The sequence below is a fragment of the Nyctereutes procyonoides genome, unplaced genomic scaffold (genome assembly GCF_905146905.1).
Source record: "Nyctereutes procyonoides isolate TBG_1078 unplaced genomic scaffold, NYPRO_anot_genome, whole genome shotgun sequence".
NCBI lineage: Eukaryota > Metazoa > Chordata > Mammalia > Carnivora > Canidae > Nyctereutes > Nyctereutes procyonoides.
The window spans coordinates 3224302-3246187 of NW_026575045.1; the positions used below are offsets into that span (position 1 = coordinate 3224302).

The 21886-nt window shown below is 42.4% G+C and overlaps 1 protein-coding gene across 2 annotated transcripts in view; it reads left to right on the forward strand.

The window, feature by feature from the left end:
- Positions 1-1351: 1351 nt before the first annotated feature.
- MYB (MYB proto-oncogene, transcription factor) overlaps positions 1352-21886 on the forward strand; it is a 34070-nt gene continuing 13535 nt past the window's right edge. Inside the window, exons 1-14 of one of the 2 annotated variants that reach the window (XM_055324732.1) lie at positions 1352-1598; positions 6188-6305; positions 8294-8365; positions 9848-9940; positions 10188-10408; positions 12147-12381; positions 13645-13725; positions 14194-14298; positions 15582-15836; positions 16712-17074; positions 18590-18732; positions 19681-19795; positions 19887-20012; positions 21017-21127. In XM_055324732.1, the coding sequence (XP_055180707.1) occupies positions 1576-1598; positions 6188-6305; positions 8294-8365; positions 9848-9940; positions 10188-10408; positions 12147-12381; positions 13645-13725; positions 14194-14298; positions 15582-15836; positions 16712-17074; positions 18590-18732; positions 19681-19795; positions 19887-20012; positions 21017-21127 (2061 nt within the window). In that variant the 5' untranslated portion in view covers positions 1352-1575. The remainder of the gene's footprint in view (positions 1599-6187; positions 6306-8293; positions 8366-9847; positions 9941-10187; positions 10409-12146; positions 12382-13644; positions 13726-14193; positions 14299-15581; positions 15837-16711; positions 17075-18589; positions 18733-19680; positions 19796-19886; positions 20013-21016; positions 21128-21886) is intronic. The other variant, XM_055324733.1, reaches the window with a different exon arrangement.

A 21886-nucleotide genomic window follows, 5' to 3' on the forward strand; every position in this document is an offset into this window, starting at 1 on the left:
TTTAATAAAATTATGACTCATTTCTGTAAGAAAATGCTTTTTTAGTAAGAAAAATGCTTTCTGAGCTAAGTTTAAACTGCCGGGGCACATGGGACACCCACAAACCCAGTCAGCAGAAGTCTCGAACTTATAAGATTAAAGGAAAAATAAATTAGTGTGTACAGAGAATGAAAAAAAAAATCCCCAATGCTACGAGTCTATAAACGGAAGTAAAACCAAAACTCCCCTAAAATCCCCCAATCATCAATCCTTATAAATTCAGCACTTATCTTCTCCCTCTATTTCTTCGGGAGCCCCTGGTTAAATGAACACAAAAGTCTTCAAGATTTTTATCTCGTAAAACGAGAGTCCCCAAACTACGCCAAGGCTGGAAACCGACCTCCGTATCACACACAAACTGCTTAACTTTTAGAACCGTCGCAAGCACACGTGGGGTGTCCTAGCTCTGCTGGGGGCGGGCTGCTCGGAAGCCCTGGATTCTGCAGGTGTGTGATCCCGGGCGCGCCGCCGCGGGAGTGGCGCGGGGGCAGCGGGGTGCGGTGGGCGCCGCCGGGGCCAGGCCGCGCGCGGTGGGTGGGGCCGGGCGTGTGCCCGGGGGACAGTGAAGCGCTGGTGACAATGCGGAGGTGGCGCCGGGGCTGTGTGGGCTCCGGGATCCGGGAGAGGCGTGAGAGCTCCGCCCGGACACCCCGTGTGGAGCGGCGCTAGCTGCAGCCCCCCGGTCTTCAGGTGTCCTTTGTCATTAACGAGTTAAGTCAGAGATCCTAGACACAAGACCCAAACACAGCCAGACGTCCCATGAAAACACAAGCTCCGGTCCCCTGCTCCCCCACCCCGCCCCCCCTGCAGGGAGCTGCCTTTACCCCCCGCCTGAACTCCAACCCCAGACGCGCGCGTTGCCCCCGGCCCCCGGCCGCCGCGCCCCCACGACAGCGCGTCGGAGCCCGGCGAGCTCGGGCGCCGGTGCCGGGGGCTCGCCGGGCGTGGGGCGCGGGTGGCGGCCGCCCCACAGGGGAGGCGGCACCGCGGGACCTGGCGCGAGCCCGCGCGGCCGCGGCCCGAAAGCGGGGTTTGCGCCCGAAAAGGCGCCTCCGCGGCCCCCGGCCGCCCCCCCGGCCCCCCCCGGCCCCGGGCTCCCCGCCCGCGCGCCGTCCGGGCCTCGCTGCGCGCCAGACACTGCGCGGCGGCGCGAGAGCCCGGGGGAGCGGCGGCCCGGCCGGCCCGGCAGCGCGGCGGGCGGCAGCCGCGGCGACCGCGGAGGCGGCGGGCAGGGCGCGTGCGCACTGCAGGGGCGCCAGATTTGGCGGGAGGGGGAGTGTCCAAAGCTCTTTGTTTGATGGCATCTCTGTTTACAGAGTTTACATTTTAATATCAACCTGTTTCCTCCTCCTCCTTCTCCTCCTCCTCCGCCACCTCCTCCTCCTCCTTCTCCTCTTTCTCCCGAGAAACTTCGCCCGGGCGGTGCGGAACGCCGCGGCGCAGCCGGGGACGGACGCAGGCAGGCGGCGGGCAGCGGGAGGCGGCAGCCCCGTGCGGTCCCGGCGGCTCCCAGCTGAGCCCCGCGCCCGCCGCGCCATGGCCCGGAGACCCCGACACAGGTAGCGGGGAGCGGGGAGCGGGGAGCGGGCACGGGCGGCCGCGGGCGGGGGCGCGCGGGGGCGCGCGGGGCAGCAGGCGCGCGGGGCACAGGTGGGAACGCGTCCCCGGATCTCCTGTGGGGCTGTCAGATGCTGCGAGGACCCGGAGCCTCTGCCTCGGCTACTGATGAAAGGAAGCGCCGGTGCGGGAAATAGTCTCGGACGTCGGGAAGCGTGCGCCGAGGCCCGTCCCGCAGGCTGCACGGGGAGACGTTCCTCTCCAGGGCGCAAACCAGCCGCGCGTCCCCGCGGGGCCAGAGCGGTGCCCACCAGCCCGGGGGAGCCCACCGGGTGCCTGGCTCGAGGCCGCGGGCGCCGGCGAGGGAGTCGCGGCGTGACCGCTGGACGTCCTGCGACGAGCTCGGACTTGGGAGCGCGGAGCATATGGCAGCTGGAGGGGGAATGCCGGATTGTCTAGTGGCTGCAGGTAGCTCCCTTGAATTTCATTCATTCTTTATGGAGGCGGAGAAGAGAAGAGCGGCGGCTGACAGGCGGCCGCAAAGAAGGTTTTAGGGAAGAAAAGGGTCTCTCCGCCTTTGCAGGTGGTCTTGGCCCAGGTTTTGAGGGCTCTGGTCCTAGTACCCCGGAGGCTTTTATTTCTCTTGCAAGCGCTTCACACGCCTTCGCACGCGTCCGCGCCGCACATGTCCTCGCGCCCGGGGAGGCCGCCGGGACCGGGGCTGAGGTCCCCGCACGTCGCGGCCGCGCGAGGGGAGGACGCACAGGAGGAGCGAAGTGCTCGTCCCGACTGTCAGCCGCTGGCGCTCGCGCTGCCCCCGGCCTCGGGACTGCGCGGACCGGCCGCGCCCGAGCGCCCTGCGAGCCGCGGGGTGCGGGGACCCGCTCGGCGGCCGCCACCGCTGCCCCTCAACGGAGAAGGACGCGGGCGAGCAGCACCCAGGCCGCCGCCGCGCACCGGGACGCGGTCCTCGAGGCCCCTCGCGGCCGCAGAGGTCCGGGCGCGGCGCGCACACGTGGACGCGGCTGAGGTTGCGGCGCCTCCCCACGCCCTGCTCCCGCCGCCTAAGGTCGCCCGGGCGGGCGGGGGACCGGGGACGCGCCGCCCCTCGCTCGGGGGCCTTGGCATAAGCCCGCGGGGGCCGAGCACGCCCGACCTCTTTGCCTTCGGGCTGTCTGCCTGCCGCGTGCGTATTTGTTTTTGAACCGGCTGTCGCCTGCCGCGGCGCAAGCGCTGGGAAGTTGCGAGGCGCGTGGGTGTGGGCCCCGCGGCGGCCCCCCGGGCCCGGGCCTGGCCAGGCGGGCGGGCAGCAGCGCCCCGGCAGGGCTGGGCCCCGGGGCCACGGAGAAGGCGACCTGCGGGGCTCCTGGGCTCCCTACGCCACGCCCGGGCCCGGCCACGCGGGGCGGCGGTGCTGCCCCTGAAGTGGTTTCACCTTCGCCTTTGAGACTTAACAGCAGAGGCCACTTTTTTTTTTTTTTTTTTTTTTTTTTGAGAGCAGCAACTGGGAGGGAGGAGGAGAAGAAGGAAGCTGGGAAGGGGTGCTGGGAGGAGGCGCGGCGGAGCACCGGCGCCCCGCGACCTCTGCGGGCTGGGCGGGGCGGGGCCGCGCAGGTTCGCTGCAGCTCCAGGTAGCGGAGAAGGGCGGCGGCGGCCGGGAGGGGCGGGAGCCTTGAACCTGCCTCAGGGGGAAGAGAAACCCGGCTGCGGGTTCAAAGCCGTTTCTTGCCAGGCGAGCGTCAGTTCGGCAGGGATTATTAACCAGGTCAGCGAAATGAGTCTGAACCCCTTTTCTAGAATCACAGTAGCGGCCACAAGGCACTTCCTCCCGCTCCCCTCCCTCTTCCCACCCCCCACCGTCTCTTTTCTTTTTCGTTTCTTTGCACGGTGTGTTTCCTTGACAGAATGTAATATTCATAGTTGTACTCTTGTGACCGCACCAGGTCTGGCAGGTGGGGAGGCGAGTGCATCAAGCCTGAACTCAGCCTTTCTAAGTCCTCTGACTGTTGAGTCCGAGAGCCTGTCAGAGCAGATAAAGGAAAAGTTATTTCGGGTCCTCGGTAAAAATTAGTCGCGCTTTGGCTACCGGGACGGCTTCGAGCAGGGGCATCGCATGCAAAGCTCACAAGCTAGCCCTGGCGCCGCACCTGCTGATGGCCCCAGGGGCACCTGGGAGCAGCCCTGAGCTCACCCTCCTCCCCTGACGCTTTCTTCAGGACCTGCGGAAGTCCCACACCACGTTTTCCCCCAAGCCTCTGGTTCTGCGCATCTCTGCTTCTGTGCTGGATTTTGAAGGAGCACAGAAGACATGAGATCATCATTTATTTGCACCGGAAAGTACCTTACTAATAGAATCCAAGCCCTTAGGTATAGGTGAGGAACTGAGGTCCGGAGAGACGGGAAGGGATTTGTCCAATTCAAGCAGGGAACTGGAGGCAGAATTAGGACTGGCACCTTTGCCTCCAGAGCTCTAGCCCTTTTGATGCCTACCCTTTCTCACCTGAAGTTGGCTGCCCCCTATGGGCGGCCGTATTTGTTGCCTGTTCCTGAGAGGTGAGCTGCTGTTTCCAGGAGAAAGATGCCCAGTTACCAGTTTGGAAAATGCAGTTCTCACTTCTGAAAATGTGATCTCCAGACCTAACCAAACCTAAAACGTTAAAGCAAATTGAATCTGTTATTCTTTTTCCAGATTACTCTGGTTTGCTTGGTATTCCTGATACTTAATATGGGTGTCACTTCATTTGGGGGCTTTCCAAGGAGTTCCCTATGAACCTTTTGAAATATGCTGACCGTGGGGTGCCTGGGTGGCTCAGCGGTTGAGCGTCTGCCTTTGGCTCAGGGCGTGATCCTGTGCTCCTGGGATGGATCCCACATCTGGCTCCCTCCATAGAGCCTACTTCTCCCTCTGCCTGTGTCTGTGTCTCTCATGAATAAATAAATAAAATCTTAAAAAAAAAAAAAAGAAAAGAAAAAAGAAAGATGCTGACCTACAGCCTCGGGATTGATTATATTTTATTAAATCTCTGATGCTCGTGTTTTTTTTATGAAAGGGAAACTGCTGTATTTATTAATCAGAAGTTGTTTAGAGCCTCTTGTTGACATTGGGGAACAGGATTAGATTCTTGTTGAAAAGAACAGACACTAAATCAAAAATCATTATAGATTATAAATACAGCTTAGGGATCTCTTTTGTGGTGGCATTTGGAGTTTGGATCACATCCTACTTGTCACCATCCATCGTGGGCCTTCAAATTGTTGCCCAGAATAATAATTTAAAATTTTAAGAACCTCAAATTCAGTATTTTTGGAAAGCTTGCTTGACTTGTAAGGGATGAGTAATATAAGTTAGTTTGGGAAGACAAAATCTGATATAAATATAAATTTCCTTCTTAAAAATAACAATTTGCATTATATATCATTATTTTTATTGTTCTCAGTTTGGTAGACTTCTCAATATTACAGTGAAAAATTTTAGTGGGATTTCTAAGAGGGTGTAATTTAAGGTATATTTATATTACATTTATATCTTATATTAAAATATAATTTAAGACAGCATATTATGTTTTATAAGTAAAGTTATAACTAAAAGTAAATTGTAAATTTTACTGGCTGTAACATTACTGTCATCTATTTAGTATATGATTAATAAACACTAAATGTAGTTACTTGAAGAGTCATCAAAATTCATAGTTGTTGGTCTACTAGGTAAAAGAAAAAGCTCTCTTCAAAACACTAATGCATTCTTTTTAGACTCATCTGGGGGAATCCCTCAGTTCTGAATTAGGAACATTTTCAGAGATGTCAAATACCATTCAGTCATAAATAGAAAAACAAAAAAAACAAAAAATAAGTAAGAGTGTGGCTACCAAGTGGCCTAATTATTCACTAAGTTACTTAGGAAACTGAGTATTGTCACCTCTGCCACAAGTTGGGTCAACTGACCTGGAGTTTCGAGCTGTTGGATATTAATGTTGTGTACAAAGCAGTCTGATCACTCAGTCTTCTCCTTCCTCAGGTTTTTTTAAAATCCTTTTGTCTTACATTCTCTTAGTCTTCTAATCTTTAAGGAATGACTCTATTTGTATTGTCAGTTGTATTACTTCTTGAAGAAATTTTTTCTTTCTCAATAAAACACCAGCCTCATTGGAGTAACATAATTGAGTTGCTTATTGTATTGGAGAAATATTATTTAAATGACATGACTTCTTCCAAAGATTTTGAGTGTGTACTTATAAAAGGACATAGGCTCTTGTTTCTTTTATTGTCCTTAACATTAAGTTTTCAACTTAGACCTTCATTGGTGGGAAGGTTGCCAAGTGTGTAACTTGTCACTGGCCTAACAATCTCAGCAGGTTTAAACATGCAGAGCAATAAGAAAGTGCCAGGTCCTTGGCGGTATCTGTGGATACCACTAACAGCAGAACCAGTTTACAATACTAGAGCAACAGAAGGCAGAAAACAATCTTGTGCAAGTATTCAAACTTTTATCTTTATGATCTCTGCAAAGATTGAGTTTTCATGTAAATTTTGTAATCTAGTAGTTTAAGTCTTCTGCTTTCAGTCCACGTCTGCCCATCTTTTATTTCTGCAGCATATACAGTAGTGACGAGGATGATGAAGACATTGAGATGTGTGATCATGACTATGATGGGCTGCTGCCTAAGTCTGGAAAGCGTCACTTGGGGAAAACTAGGTGGACCAGGGAAGAGGTAACTAATTGTGTCATCAAAACATGGAACAAACCTAGAGTGTATCAATTTATGAAAAAAAAAATGTTTCAGCTGAACTACGGGTGCTCAAACTCATTAGCAGGCTCTTTGAAATCTTATCCTAGCCTGCTATGCAACGTGCTGACCTCTCACCACTCCCCTGAGTGTACACTATCCCATTCACTTCCAAACTCTTCCTAGCTCTTTGAATGTCCCCTTCTTCTCAATTTAGATTTCATCTGTGTTTCTCTCTGCCTATTCTGTTCTTGTCCTTCAGCTGCACTCCTTCTTACTACTTCTTCGACACCTGTGAAGGTATTGCCTCTTCTGTGAGGCTATCCCTGGCTTTCAGGCAGATTGGATGCCTCCTCCAAGCACTGGATACACATTCTTATTTATTACTGCTGTAACAGGCATGCCTCCCCCAGTAGACCGACTACAGATCTACTGACGGCAGAGCTAACTGTTCATTTTTACGTTCCCTGAGCCCAGAATCACTTGTTACAAAGGGAGATATTAGTAAGTATTCTCTGTACAGATGAATTAATTGCTACTTCCCAAAACAAAAGTATGAAACAAAATATAGAACTCATCTTGTCATAACGTATTGATTTAACATTCGTGATATATAATATTTCACAGAGCCATATTCATGTTCTAACAGCATTCAGTGATAGAGATGTGTCTTCTTCCCACCTTTCTTTTCCTGCTAGCCTATCAAAAGCTTGATCTTTGTAGAAATGGAAAAATACTTAAGGAACAAAATTATTTATTAATGAATGGAGGGAAATGCTTTTTCTTTAAAGTTTTCAAAATTTTTTGCAAATGATTTTAGAGGATTTTAGGTTAGAATAAATAGTATTGACTCTTCCTCAGTTTCATTCTATCTTACTTCACTTAAACCAGAGCCCCTATCCCCCTGTGGATAGGCAAGTGGGATTGCCAGTGAGGTCCATAAGTTGTGATCTTCGATGATCCTGAGAGATACAGAAGTTCTGTTTCTTAACACTGGTTTCCTAATTTCTGTGTCTGTGTCCTACAAGGACCCACATTGTCTGTGAAAGTTACCTTTGCAAAAACATAGTGGTTCTTTTTCACTTGAAGGTACATGTTTAGAAAGACACCTGTCAACTGAAAGATTTCTGCCTGATGTACGTGTCTTCTGTGTTTTAATAAGTTTGGCCTCATTTAAATTGTGAATATATTGATGCAAAAATGAAATTATTTTCTTACGTTATCCATGCCTTCAGATTCAATTAAAAAAAGTGATCTTCCATTTTTTACATGAAAGAGGTTGAACTAACTAAATGTTAAAATAGAGGTTGAGCTGTTGCTTACTCAAGATCCTATTTATTGCCATAAATGTCTATTAACTCTAACATTGGAGTACATCATTTTTTTCCCATCAAGCAAAACTTTTAATAGTTATTATATATTAAGCATTCAGGATCCCTGGGTGGCGCAGCGGTTTAGCGCCTGCCTTTGGCCCAGGGCGCGATCCTGAGGGCTTCTCCCTCTGCCTGTGTCTCTGCCTCTGTGTGTGTGTGTGTGTGTGTGTGTGTGTGTGTGTGTGACTATCATGAATAAATAAATAAAATCTTTTTAAAAAAATAAATAAAATAAACATTCAGTAAGCCAGGCATTATGCTAAATGTTTTGCATAGCAACTTCAGGTAATCCCCAAATAACTACATTGACGTCAGCAGTCCCACCACATAGATGACAACATTAAGGCCCAGAAAAGCAACATGATATACCTGAGCCTATCTAACTCGTTAATAGCTGAGTCGAGTTTCAAACTCTGGTCTGTCAGGTTCTATATAAATCTATGTTCTAAACCAGTAGATTACATTAATATCTGTTGTATTTAAATATTTTTGAGGGTTTTTTCCTGGATTGGATTATTGGATTTGTTCCCTTTTACTCTAACTTGAATAAAATTATACAGTAAATGACTGATATCCTAGGACTAACTTTAAATGTCTTAGGATGAAAAACTAAAGAAGCTGGTGGAACAGAATGGAACAGATGACTGGAAAGTTATTGCCAATTATCTTCCGGTAAGTTCATAATATTTTCTTTCTATAAAATGAAATCTCCCCAACAACTTAAGTAAGATATTCTGGGAGAGGATATTAAGACATTACACATTTTGCTCATATATAAGAAGTAGGGGGAGAAATGCCTCATCCACAACTTCTAGTTTATATTGTAATGCATATAATTAGGGGTTCTAAACAGATTGTTAAAAGATTTTTACAACATTTAAGATTTTTTTTCCTCTTGTTTTATCTTTTTATTAGGATAATATAAATTAGCATTTTGATGACTTGTTATATGGTAGGATGACTAAAATCATGCTATATCCAAGGTAACTTCTTTTAAATTTCCTGTTTATTAGTTCAAAGCCATACTTGTGTACCCTGGCTGAAAATTTTGGTTCATCCTTTTTTATTTACCCCATTTCTCATACCCTACATCCAAGCAGTGACTAAGGAATCTGGAATTCCTTTGTCAGTCAGCCCCTTCTTTCCATCCTCCTTGATGTTTCACAGATTCAGCCTCCATCCTTTTTCTCTGGACAATTACCGTGGCTTCCTAACTGGCTTCCCTACTTGTAGCTTTCCACTCTTCCATCCCCCCAAACATTGTTGGTACACGGAGCGTCCTAAAATGCAGCTGTACCTTAACTTTTCAAAAACAACAGCAATGACATAAGAGTCTCACAAATTAAGTGTACTGCCTTGAGCTGGCAAACAAAGGTGCTTTCACATGGCCCCAACATACAACTCCGATTCTCTTTCCTACTTCCTCTCTGTCAGCACGTTTGGTTGAATTCATTTCTGCTTTCCCTCCTTTGGGCTTTTGTCTCTGGTGATGTCACCTCCTAGAATGTTCCATTCAGCCTTCCAAGGGGCTATCAAGAGCTTTTCCAGACTCCTCCTAAGGAAACATAATTTCTCCTCCTAAGGAGATGCTTCTGTTCTCAGCCCAATATCGTTTTGCTTTGGTTTCTTCTTGCTTATGAATCAAATTCTGCCTTCTGTTAGTTAATTATATATTTGTCTTTTTTTTTCTTATAAGATTACACTCTTTTATAAGTTAGGGCCTATCTTTATTCATCTTTATTCTGCAATTTTAATATTTGAGGCCCTAAATTGAAGTATATCTCTTGGTTTGAATGGGAAGCAAACTTCAATCATTTAGAGTAGATTTCCAGGAAACTCTGACCGTCATGTGGAATCACTAACAAGTATCAGTCTCAGTCCATAGAGGTACTGCCGCATGCGGAGGATAAGGTTAAACTGATAGCCATGTGTACAATATGAAGGTCCTTCAGTTCATAAGGCAGGACTATTTCACTAAGAAGACAGAGCTTCTAATTTTAGATGCAGTTTTGATATATTCTTTGTATGTTCATTAGCTGTAAGTAATGAGTGATGGGTAGGCTCTCCAAACATGCCCTAAAATGTTCCTGAATGTGTTTATTGTGCTTATCATATCTTATCTATATGACAGCGCATATTTTATTATTTGTCTAGAATCGAACAGATGTGCAATGCCAGCACCGATGGCAGAAGGTACTAAACCCTGAACTCATCAAGGGTCCTTGGACCAAAGAAGAAGATCAGAGAGTAAGTTCTTCTCTCTATGGTGTGTGAATCATAAATAAGAATATTTCCCCAGACACCTTTATTGAATGTTTCCCAACTTGAGGAAACAGGTAAAGTGTCAGGAAGCAGAGGACTCTATTTCCATATTTCCAGTGAATGAAAGCAGATTCTTAGACATTTTCTAAAGATCTTGTAACACTGAAGAATGATTACGCTGAGTCATTACATAACATTAAAACATAGGTTATTTTTGTGTGTTTATCTGAAGGTGATAGAACTTGTACAGAAATACGGTCCGAAACGTTGGTCTGTTATTGCCAAGCACTTAAAGGGGAGAATTGGAAAACAATGTAGGGAGAGGTGGCATAACCACTTGAATCCAGAAGTTAAGAAAACCTCCTGGACAGAAGAGGAAGACAGAATTATTTACCAGGCACACAAGAGACTGGGGAACAGATGGGCAGAAATCGCAAAGCTACTGCCTGGACGGTAATAATATGTCAAAAAATATATTGATTGGGAAGAATGAGGGAGTGGGTATTGACCATTTTGTTTTAAATGAATGGTGAGTGAGTGAATTACATTGCAGTGATCGTGTTTCATTAGATACACCAGATCCGTAGATTTTGAAACTGGAGGAGCTCTTAGTGTGTATCTGGTTGAGGACTTCCAGAATCCACCCAACAGTGAGCTCTGAGCCAAGTCATTGAACTTTCCCCAGCTTCAATCACTCTGTTTAAAAAATGAGTAATAGCTTGCTTCACAGAGCCAATGTTAGTATCAAATAAAATGAATGTCGAAATAGTTGGTAAACTATAAAACTCTAAACACATAGAAGGAAACTGAGGATAGACATTTTGTCTCTAGTCTGAGCTCATGCAGCTGGTTCAGTGACCAGAAGTAGCTTAGCTATCATTTTCCTGTTACCAGCGTTCATTTCATTATACCACTTGGCTTAGTTTTTCTTCCTTTGAAGAAGTGGAGTATTTCTAGAATTATCATACTGCTTCCAGTTTTTAAATAATGTCAGTGTTATGCTTTCTTTTAATGAACAAGGCACAAAAATGGCCTCATAATGAGGGATATCTAGAAAAGCTCATTTTTGTCCCACTTACCCCACTTGAACAGTTTATAAACATGCTTTCTTTAATTTGGAAGATACTTTTCATTATAAATCTTATGTAACTAATGTAAAATAGAAAATATTTGATACGTTTTATTCTTGAGCTTCGAAATTGGAGAAAGGGTCCTTTAAAAGAAGGCCATGGCTCTGATGGCTTATGTCATGTTCTCGTGTGGTGTTCCCGAGCATTTCCTCCCTATGGATGTATCAGCCTAGAGAATCCAAGAAGTTGACAAATGGAGGCCTTTTCTCCCATTTGGCCTGAGAGGATATGCTGTTGATTCTTGTAAAAATTTAAGGGGCGATTGAACTTCCTCTTTCTTTAGCATACATTCCCCCACCCCCATCAGAATAGTCAAAGGGAGGCTTAAAACGTTTTTGTTTTGTTTTGTTTTGTTTTTTGAATTGAGAAACTGTTTTCCTGAGAATTTAAAGACTTTAGTAAAAAATGTTTTGCAGTTTGAAAATATATCGGGACTTAGCATCTTTCCCCTCTGGATCCCATTTTCTATTCTCACCTCCAGTTCTAGAACAATTTGAGGTGAATGTCTAAAGACGGGAGTTTCTTTTTTTCTTTAATCTTTTTTTTTTTTTTACTCCAAATTTCTGGCCATTGCTATTTGAGATAAAGAGCAGACAGTGAGGCAGTGGCGACATCATTATCATTCACCAAACTTTACTGTGCGCCTGTTGTGGTGTGTAGGCCCTGCTAAGCCACACTCAAAGGAGTAATTTTCTAGAACAGCTGGATCTCTAAGTTGTATGAGAGTCTTGAACAGTCAGAATAAACATGAAAAGTGGTTGTACTGAAAATACTCTTTTATCAAGGAAACAAAGTGGTTAAGGAATTTAAAGATTTCTAAAAATCCACATATGTCCCATATGGGGTAATGAGAAAAAAATCTATGGATTTTCAATTAGGTAAAGAGGGAAGCACGATTTTCAGAGGTTCACGACTAAAACAATGAAAACAACCACAACCACAAAAAAAAAAAAAAGAAAAAAAAGAAAAAGTCTCTGTTCGAAACAGTTTTCTGTCAATTAACTCTAATCTGAATTGAAATTTTTGTTTGTAAAATTCTTATGTGATATATTTCTGTGCAGAACTGATAATGCTATCAAGAACCACTGGAATTCTACAATGCGTCGAAAGGTCGAGCAGGAAGGTTATCTGCAGGAGTCTTCTAAAGCCAGCCCACCAGCAGTGGCCACAAGTTTTCAGAAGAACAGTCATTTGATGGGTTTTGCTCATGCTCCCCCTTCAGCTCATCTCCCTCCAGCTGGCCAGCCCTCAGTTAACAATGACTATTCCTATTACCACATTTCTGAAGCACAAAATGTAAGCCATTTCTGAGAATTTAGTTTACTGAGAGAGATGGTGGTTTTAAGTCCAGGTAGCAATAATATCATCACAAGTTCATACTTTTCAGAGAACTTCCATAAATATGATCACCTTCGATCCCCTCCTGCATACAGCCTTCCAGGTAGAGGGGGTATTGTTATCCATGCGTCCATACGCAGAAGCCAGGATGTGAAGTGATCTGCCAAGAGTCGCAGAGCTCACAGTGCAGACTGGAGTCCAGGTTGTTGGAGTCTAACTTCAATGCCTTAGATCAGATTAGCTTTTGAATGTCAATTTACTTAAGCTCTTGCAGAAGAAGAAAGGGGGAATGGAGATGCATTTGTGGCTGTTGTCTTCCTCTTCCAAAATGAAAAGTGAATGTAGTATTACATTTACAGAGGAGATCGTTTGACATTGAAATTCAACAGGTGTGATTCTATAAGTTTGATTCTGGTAGTGATCTAGCAGAAATGTGTTAATTAATTCCTTCTGGGAATGTTTCCCTTCTTACTCTGAGTCAGGAGCAGGCTTGTGACACCATTTTCTGATGTCTCCTTTCATCCTGCTTTGGATCAGTGTGATTTCTTCCTAATTGCCAGATATTTCTATTCAGGGAAAGAAATTTCCATCATGGTTGGAAAAAGAAAAATAAGGAGAATAAAGACAAAATCAATAAACTTTAATCTTATCACTAACAATAACAGATGGTGAAACTTAGCCAAGAATATGGAGTTCATACACAAATTATATTCAAAATGTATTCCTAGTTTTTAGTCTTCTCTGTTCCATTCATCTGATATAGCCTTTCCAGAAAAGTCTCAGATGAATGAAGTATCATAGGCGCTACTGTGCTCTTTACTAAAACTCTTAATTATTCCAAGAAAAATATTGCTATTACCACCAGCTAGAGCCATCCAGTTTTTCCCATTATGACTTCTTTCATACATTCACAAATATTTTTTAGGTTGTATTTTTTATTGTGTTTTTCTCTAATTAAGGAATACTTCTCATCAAGATCAATGAGCACTCTCAATCTCTTTATGTTGCTTGAGCTATTTATTTTGCCATAAGGCCTAGCTAAAATTTCAAATTCAAGGGGTGTTTTGTTTTGTTTTTCCTCTGTGCGTGTGTGAATTTTATCAGTAGAGTTTGGGTTTTTTTTTTCCCTCAGTCAGAGCAAAACCTCAGGAAGCCACGTCCCCTAAAGCCTATGTGACCATGAATGACTCGGCCTTTGTTTGTCTGCCTTTTTTGATCTAGGTCTCCAGTCATGTCCCGTATCCTGTAGCGTTACATGTAAATATAGTCAATGTCCCTCAGCCAGCTGCTGCAGCCATTCAGGTAAGATCATTTGAAGACCATTTTGTAAAGAAATTCATTGACTGTTCAAAGCAAACTTTTTAAAGACATGCTTCATTTCTTTCATCTAAACAGTTATTTTCACTTGACCAACTGAAGTTAAAAAAAAAAAAAAAGGAATAGTGGAGCGGTGGGTGAAGTTCTAGCCAGCAAGCTACCAATCTTCACTTCTAGAGTAAACTTGCTCAGGAGTTCTCTGATTCTCTCTGATTGATAAATTGAACCAGTGGCTCGAGTGGCTCAGTCATCAGCAGCCTCTTGAGCCTCAGACTTCACATCACTCCCTTAGGTCTGGACTAACACTCCCAAAGCGTTGTATGGGGGCCAGATTCAGTTGGCGTTGGTTTCACACTGAGGCTTATTGGGCTGAATGGTCCCTCAGGACTACGGGCCATGGCAGCTTCCATTCAAGCCCTTGTCTTTTTTTTCTCCCTGCATTTTTCATTTCAGAGACACTATAATGATGAAGATCCTGAGAAAGAAAAGCGAATAAAGGAATTAGAATTGCTCCTCATGTCAACTGAGAATGAGCTGAAAGGACAGCAGGCATCACCGGTAAGAACAGACTGTGTGCTTGAATGGGGGGCCAGCAGCTTCACCCCAGGGCCCTCTGTCTATTTTACCTTCTCTTCTAACTATTACACTAATCAAGACTATAGATCCATTAACAGTGTTTGAACACAAGTTGTCTCTACTAAAATGGAGTTGGTATCACAGTGAATGCTGACCAATTGAAAGCAGCCCTTTTGTGCAGCAGCAGAAACTCAGAATCTGCTAGTGGCCACCATCAATTTTCTTGTTTTCTCGGGACTGTTATCAACTCAAAGACTAACTAACAGATATAAATGAAGGAAAAATCAGCATTTTTGACAAAGCTCTGTATCTGTATGGTACCTATCCATTTGATGCTTCTCTTTTTCTTTTTTTTCTTAACCTAGATTTTCATACTTCATAGTTTCACATATGATTTGACGCATGTTCAACCTACACATGTGAATAAGATATATAAAAAAGTAAATAACATGGCCGCTCTCTTTTGTTTGCATTATGAAAGTTGTGCAGACCATTACTGAATTTTGACATCTTTTTTTGGTGGTTGGGCTGCAGACAGAGAAAGTGGAATGTACTTTGTAACCTATGGAGTTAAGCAATAAAAAGGATAAAAGAGATGTGATACCCAGTAGGGATCCTTAGGAGTGAATTCCTTTGGGGTTAAATAATAAGATGATTAGGTGCCTATGTTTGCTCGACCACTTTTTAACTTTAGTTAATGTTTTGCAATTTCTCCTGTTGCGCGGTCATGCTGAAAGGAGACTTCTGTTAATGTGCTCTTCTGCTTTCCTAACCACGTTGATTTGGCAGCCCTTCAGTGCATCAGTGCAATCTGTAACATTAAGAAGGCTTAGAAGCAACAAGAATATATGCAGATTAAGCAACTCTGACTTGAGTCCTTTGGCCTTTTCATAGATTAGAAGAACAGGGTAATTCTTAGTCTGCAGCAACCACGTATGGCCTTTTTTGTAGTTACATGAAAGTAGATCTTTTGGATGGTCCATGTGAGGCTTATACTTTGTGACATAGTCCCTCTGTTTGCAGTTTTAGCAAAATGATGACAGTGAGGGTATTCAATAGGTGACAGACAGTACCACTCTTAAAAAGGGTCTTGCATCGATAAAAGGAAACATCTTGACAACTGTTTCATGGGTGCAAGTTTTGGATGATGCAACTGCTTTTATCTTTCCTCCAACAGCATCTGATACCTTGTGCAACTTCATTGCTAAGTTCCTTCTCCCTTTCTTCTCCCTGCTCTTTCTTTATTCCCCCTGCCCCCGCCTCAGAGCCAGAACCACACGTGCAGCTATCCCGGGTGGCACAGCACCACCATCGCTGACCACACCAGACCTCATGGGGACAGTGCACCTGTTTCCTGTTTGGAAGAACACCACTCCACTCCATCTCTGCCTGTGGATCCTGGCTCCCTACCTGAAGAAAGTGCCTCGCCAGCGAGGTGCATGATCGTCCACCAAGGCACCATTCTGGATAATGTTAAGAACCTCTTAGAATTTGCAGAAACACTTCAATTTATAGATTCTGTAAGTAGAATTGTTAAGGCGAGTTAATGTTTTTGAAGGTGAATGAGGAAACCCATTTCTCAAATGATTGCCATTTTTCTATACAAATATCATTTTATTTGCATATATTACTATAAAAGTGTGATTTTAGCCTTTGCATATATATGTTTTGTCAAAGATCTGACTTTATAGGCTACTCAGATAAAAGATGGCCTTTCATGCATTTCCTTCAAAATGCATATTTTTTAAAAATAAAGTTAATGACCTACAAGTAGATCCTGGGTTGTGGAATGATGTTTGAGTTATTTTTTAGCTTATTTTACTTTGTTACTTCTTTACATTTCTCTAGAATTGTGCTTTGCTTTTGGATAGCACATTAAGAATTGTATTTACTCATAATTTAACACAGTCTTTCAGTGTATTTGAAGCAGTCATGAGTTCATTGGTTGTACATGGCTCTTGCCAAAGAACATCGATTATGGATTGCCAGTCCCGATTGGTTCACTGAGATAAACCATCAGTGAAACAAATGTTGAGTTCAGCACCTAGGACATAGATACTCAGTTCATTTCCTTTGTTGCTAAAAAGTATTTATTGTGTATCCATCTAGTGGGAAGAACCTTGCCAAAATGTGCCATCTCAAAAAGCTTTTCTTTTGGCTTTGGATTGCTTGCAAAGGAGAGAGTACCAGGATGTCCCTGTGGCACATATGTAGGGCCAATCTGGAGGCGGCATGATAGAGCTGCCAGGCAGCGTAGCAGAGCAGTTGTTAATCCTGAAGCTATTTCTCAAGAGGGCCAGGTGTTTTCTCTGCCTTTCTCAGTGCTGTGTTTCAGGTGATGGCACACATCATGCACACACTGTCTCAAAGTTCTGTGCCTCCCACATTGTTTCAGGATTCTTCATCATGGTGTGATCTCAGCAGTTTTGAATTCTGTGAAGAAGCAGATTTTTCACCTAGCCAACATCACGCAGGCAAAGCCCTTCAGCTTCTGCAAAGAGAGGGCAGTGTGAATAGAGCTGCGGGAGAGCCTAGCACAAGGGTGAACAAACTCAAGTTGAGGGAGGGTTCGCTTGACCTGCTCAAGCCCTTACCTCCTTCGAGGCACAGCACATTTCCACTGGTCATCCTACGAAAAAAGCGGGGCCAGGCAAGCCCCTTGGCCACTGGAGACTCTAGCTCCTTCGTATTTGCTGACGTCAGCAGCTCAACTCCCAAGCGCTCCCCTGTCAAAAGCCTACCTTTCTCCCCTTCGCAGGTAGAGCATGATTTCTGCACAGCTATTACTAATTTTTCAACAGACACTAAAGCCTTAATAATCTAGAAACTAATCCTTTGGAACAAATGACTAATTAGTGCTGCCCTCGCTGATTTCATTCCGTCGTTGAATCTAGCTAAGTCATACTGCCTCCCCAAGTTTGAACTGTCTGTAGGCTGACTGATGATTTTGTCATAATTCTCTTTTTTTCTTTTTGGTGATTTGAAATGCTGTTAGTTGCATGGGATGTGCTTTTATTTCCTCCAATGCTGGAGTTTAACATTTCTCTCCCTTCCTTTTCTCCCATTCTTTCCTGCTCCTTAAAAACTTTAGCAAACTTTTTGCCTATTTGTTCACTTATTATTTTGTGATTCACTGACCCAGGGAAGGAGGGGACCAAACTATGTTTGGAGAGCATTTGGGTTGCAACCAGAAACTTTAGAGGGTCCAATCCATCCTTAAGTGGAAAAGTTTTGGAAAAGCATAAGGAACAGATGCTTAAGAAAAACCACTTATTTTTAAATTTTAATTTCTTAACATTGGCTTTTTTGAGTTGTGCCATACTATTTTATCAACACGGTCTTTGCCATGAATATTCTCATCTCATGAATTTTTTTAAGGCATGGAAATTATAATTTTTATCAGAGATTCGTATTCCTTAATTATTAAACTAATGGAAGTTAGTAGGTAACTTGACACTTTAAAACATTTTCCAGTTATGTCTGTTGAGTTTATTTTAAGAACAGCTTTAAGTATGAACAAATGAAGCACCCACCAAAAAAAATTATCTTGTTCTTTTTATTTGTATCTTCCAAATTGTGTTCTGGAGAATATTAGGTCTACAAGACCTTAGTAGATGTTCAAGAAAAAATCTAAATATATAAAAATATAAGTTTGGGAAACACTAAGTCAGAGTTAAAATTGGTTTCTTTACTGCAGGACCTCTCAGAGTTTTTAATACACTGATACACATTATGAATTTCCAGGAGGAGATTATGATATGTATGTTTCCCAAACTTATTTGACCTTGGAACTTTTTAAGGAACACCTGTTATTTCCCCAGAACAATGACATTCTGAGAAACACAGTTTATTATTCAAGAATGTTCTACATAATACAAACCTTCTATCACAGTCATTCATAGATCATTAGAGAAAAAATTGCATAAAAATACAATAATTACTTTCCCAAAAATATCACTTTGATGCTTATAATCTTAATAAAGATTACATCCCGTTCTCTTTAATGGCATTTATTGAGAATATTTTCGTAGGATTTTGTGAGTTTTTCAGCAGTGACCCTGGATTTTATTTCTTGGAAATTACACTCCAAATTGCACTCCAACCGAAATAAGATAATACCCTGTCCAATACTATGTGCTTGTTAGCATCTTTATTATTTTACAAGAAGGGTCAGTAAAACATACTTACTTGTATGTATCATGGTGTGATTTTTAAGTTGGGCTGAATAACGAATCACTGTTTAAGTATTTTTTTTCTTTCTTCCCGTATTTAGTTCTTAAACACTTCTGGTAACCATGAAAACTTAGACTTGGAAATGGCTTCTTTGACTTCTACTCCTCTCAATGGTCACAAATTGACTGTTACAACACCATTTCATAGAGACCAGACTGTGAAAACTCAAAAGGAAAATACTATGTAAGTCCTTACTTCAAGAATAAAATTATTTATCCTTATTTACGGATATTTAATTAATGGAATATAGCCTCCAAATGTCTGACCCATTGGTATATAATCATGTATAGTCTCACATTGCCTGTACCTGTCCTGAGCATGACACAACTACCTAGACGTGGCAAGTCAGTAGATATACTAAATAACTTTTTGTAAAATCTCCTATTTTGAAGGACTATGTAGGACTACAGGCGGAGATAGTCCTCACATAACTTTTCTATTCAGTTTTTCCATTTGCTTGATAAGGCCTTTTCTTCACTGAAGACAAGATTTTCAACCCCCTCTCCTCTCTGATAATAAAATTTAGAGTAACAATGGTATGGCTCTTTACTTAGTTCATATTTTTTTAATCTTGTTTCTTTTATGAAATTTATGTATAAATTTATGAAATTTATATATTTATAACTTATTTTAAAATCCCAAAGAATATTATAGGATCAGAAGCCAAGGAGTGATTAAGCAATGTTTATATTAAAAAAAAAAGTCTTACCCAATTCGAAGAAATGGCAGAAAACATCAATATGAATTAGAGAAAACCTTTTAAAAATTATATCTTACTATTTCCAGTTACAATAAGTCCATTTCAAAAGGTTAACATGTGTTTTCTATTGTGGGCTTGTTTTAATGAATAGATCAAATTGATTTATAAATGACAACAGATCTTTACAGTGTTTATGATTATTATAAAGACCTACAAGTACTATATGTGTCTTCAGAATGATCAAAGAAAGATGAAAAAATATTTTAATGCTCTTAGGAGTATAATATTTTGAAGTACTTGGGAATATGAAATGTGTATATTATCTTTTTCTTAATAACACATATAGGATTAATTCACATATCAATAACAGAGCTTATTCACTAAAAAAATATTACATACTGAATATTTCAGTACTTGTTTTCTTTTTAAAGTTTTAGAACTCCAGCTATCAAAAGGTCAATCCTAGAAAGCTCTCCAAGAACTCCTACACCCTTCAAACATGCCCTTGCAGCTCAAGAAATTAAATATGGTCCTCTGAAGATGCTAGTAAGTTTGGGCTAAGTTCTTGAGGTTAGCTGGTTTATTAGCACAGAAAGAAATTGTTCTCTGATGTGAACATACCCACTCTTCCTTTCAGCCTCAGACACCATCTCATCTAGTAGAAGATCTACAGGATGTGATCAAGCAGGAATCAGATGAACCAGGAATTGTTGCTGAGTTTCAAGAAAATGGACCACCTTTACTGAAAAAGATCAAACAAGAGGTAAACACATGAGATCCTTTGGAAGGAGTAAGATGTGAATTGTGCTGCCTCTGTTCCTTGTGGGCAGCTTTATATGTCTGGCATCAGAACTATGTAACAACACCACTTTTTATACAAGATTTTCCTACAAGATGCAGCTAAGAGGTACTGCCAAACTGTATAGGAGGCATGTGACCTTACATTTGGGAAGCCAGGCCACTTCTACCTACTTCATGTTTGAACAGAAAATATATCAGAAAGGAAAAAAGAGCATGGCTGTTTACTGTACTTTTTGTTTTGTTTGTTTTTAAGTAGGCTCCACGCCCACTATGGAGTCCAATACAAGGCTTGAACTCACAACCCTGAGATCAAGACATCAGATGAGATCAAAGGACAGATGCTCAACCATTTGAGCCATGCAGGCGCCCCTTTACTGTACTTTTTTTATCACTAATACACAAATGGATAGATTTTTAATTTTCAGATTTCATGGAGAATTAAAATTTAAATTAAAATAATAGTATCTAACTTATAAAAGAAAAAGACTGACTTGCAAGGATCAAAATTCTAGCTTGAGTGGCAAGAAGCATTTCCAAAAAGTAGATAGAGTGCCTCTGGAATTTTTTTTTCATATAAGGATAAATGTTTAACAGACTGACCAGAAATTTACTCTTTTTCTCCAGCTTTATTGAGATATTATTGACAAAATTGTAAGGTATTTAAAGTGTACAGCATGATGATTTGATATACATATATATTGTGGAGGGATTCTCCCTCACTAAGTTTAATGGATGCATCCAATACTTCATATGTTGGCCTTTTTAAAATTTTTTGTGAGAACATTTAAGTTCTGCTCTCTTAGCAAATTTCAGTTATACAATACAGTGTTACCAACTATAGTTATCATGTTATACATTAAATCCTTAGATATTACTCATAGAAATTTACTCTATATATATAAGTGTTGGTGTTCCATGGGAAGTTCTAATTCTAGAAACAACAGCGCACTTTCTGTTTGCTTTTAGGTGGAATCTCCAACGGATAAAGCAGGAAACTTCTTCTGCTCCAACCACTGGGAAGGGGAGAGTCTGAACACTCAGCTGTTCACACAGGCATCACCTGTGGCAGATGTGCCAGTAAGTACATGCCCATGTTATGAGGTCTTAGTGCCTCACAGAATTTTCTGCATGGTATGTGAGGCTAAAGGGGTTTTAGCACTATTTAATGCATCGTATTTCTAAATATTCTGTTACATGACTATTTCCTTATGATTAATGTTGAATATAGAAATTTTATGTATTAGAAATAGATTATTTTCCATGCAGATTTTTTTTGTTATTTATTTTCTTATGATTTGAGAGTCCTTACCACTTAAAAAATCTGCTGCATGAAAATATGTACTTCCATGAAAGAAGAATGTTAATTTTACATTTTCTTTTAATTTTCTTGTCTTCCAAAAGTAGTTATTTCTTCCTTGCTATATTGTCTCCTGTTTGGTTTTATGCAGCATCTAGCATAATGCCAGTCCCTGTCTATGGTAGATGCCCTTTATCATTCCTGTTACGCATTACTTTGGTTGCCACCATTTTTTTAAAATAACCTTATTTTTTAGAGCAGTTTTGGGTTCACAGAAAAGTTAAGCAGAAGATACAGAGATTTTCCACATACTCCTGCCCCCACATATGTGTAGCCCTCCCATTGTCCACATTCCCCACTCGAGTGGGACATTTGTTAAAATGGATGAGCTAACAGTGCTGACACTTCATCACCCAAAGTCCATAGTTTATATTAGGGTATGCTGTTGAGGCTGTACATTTTATGGGCTTGGACAAATTTATGACATAAGTCCACCATTGTAGTATCACACAGAGTAGTTTCACTGTCCTAAAAATTCT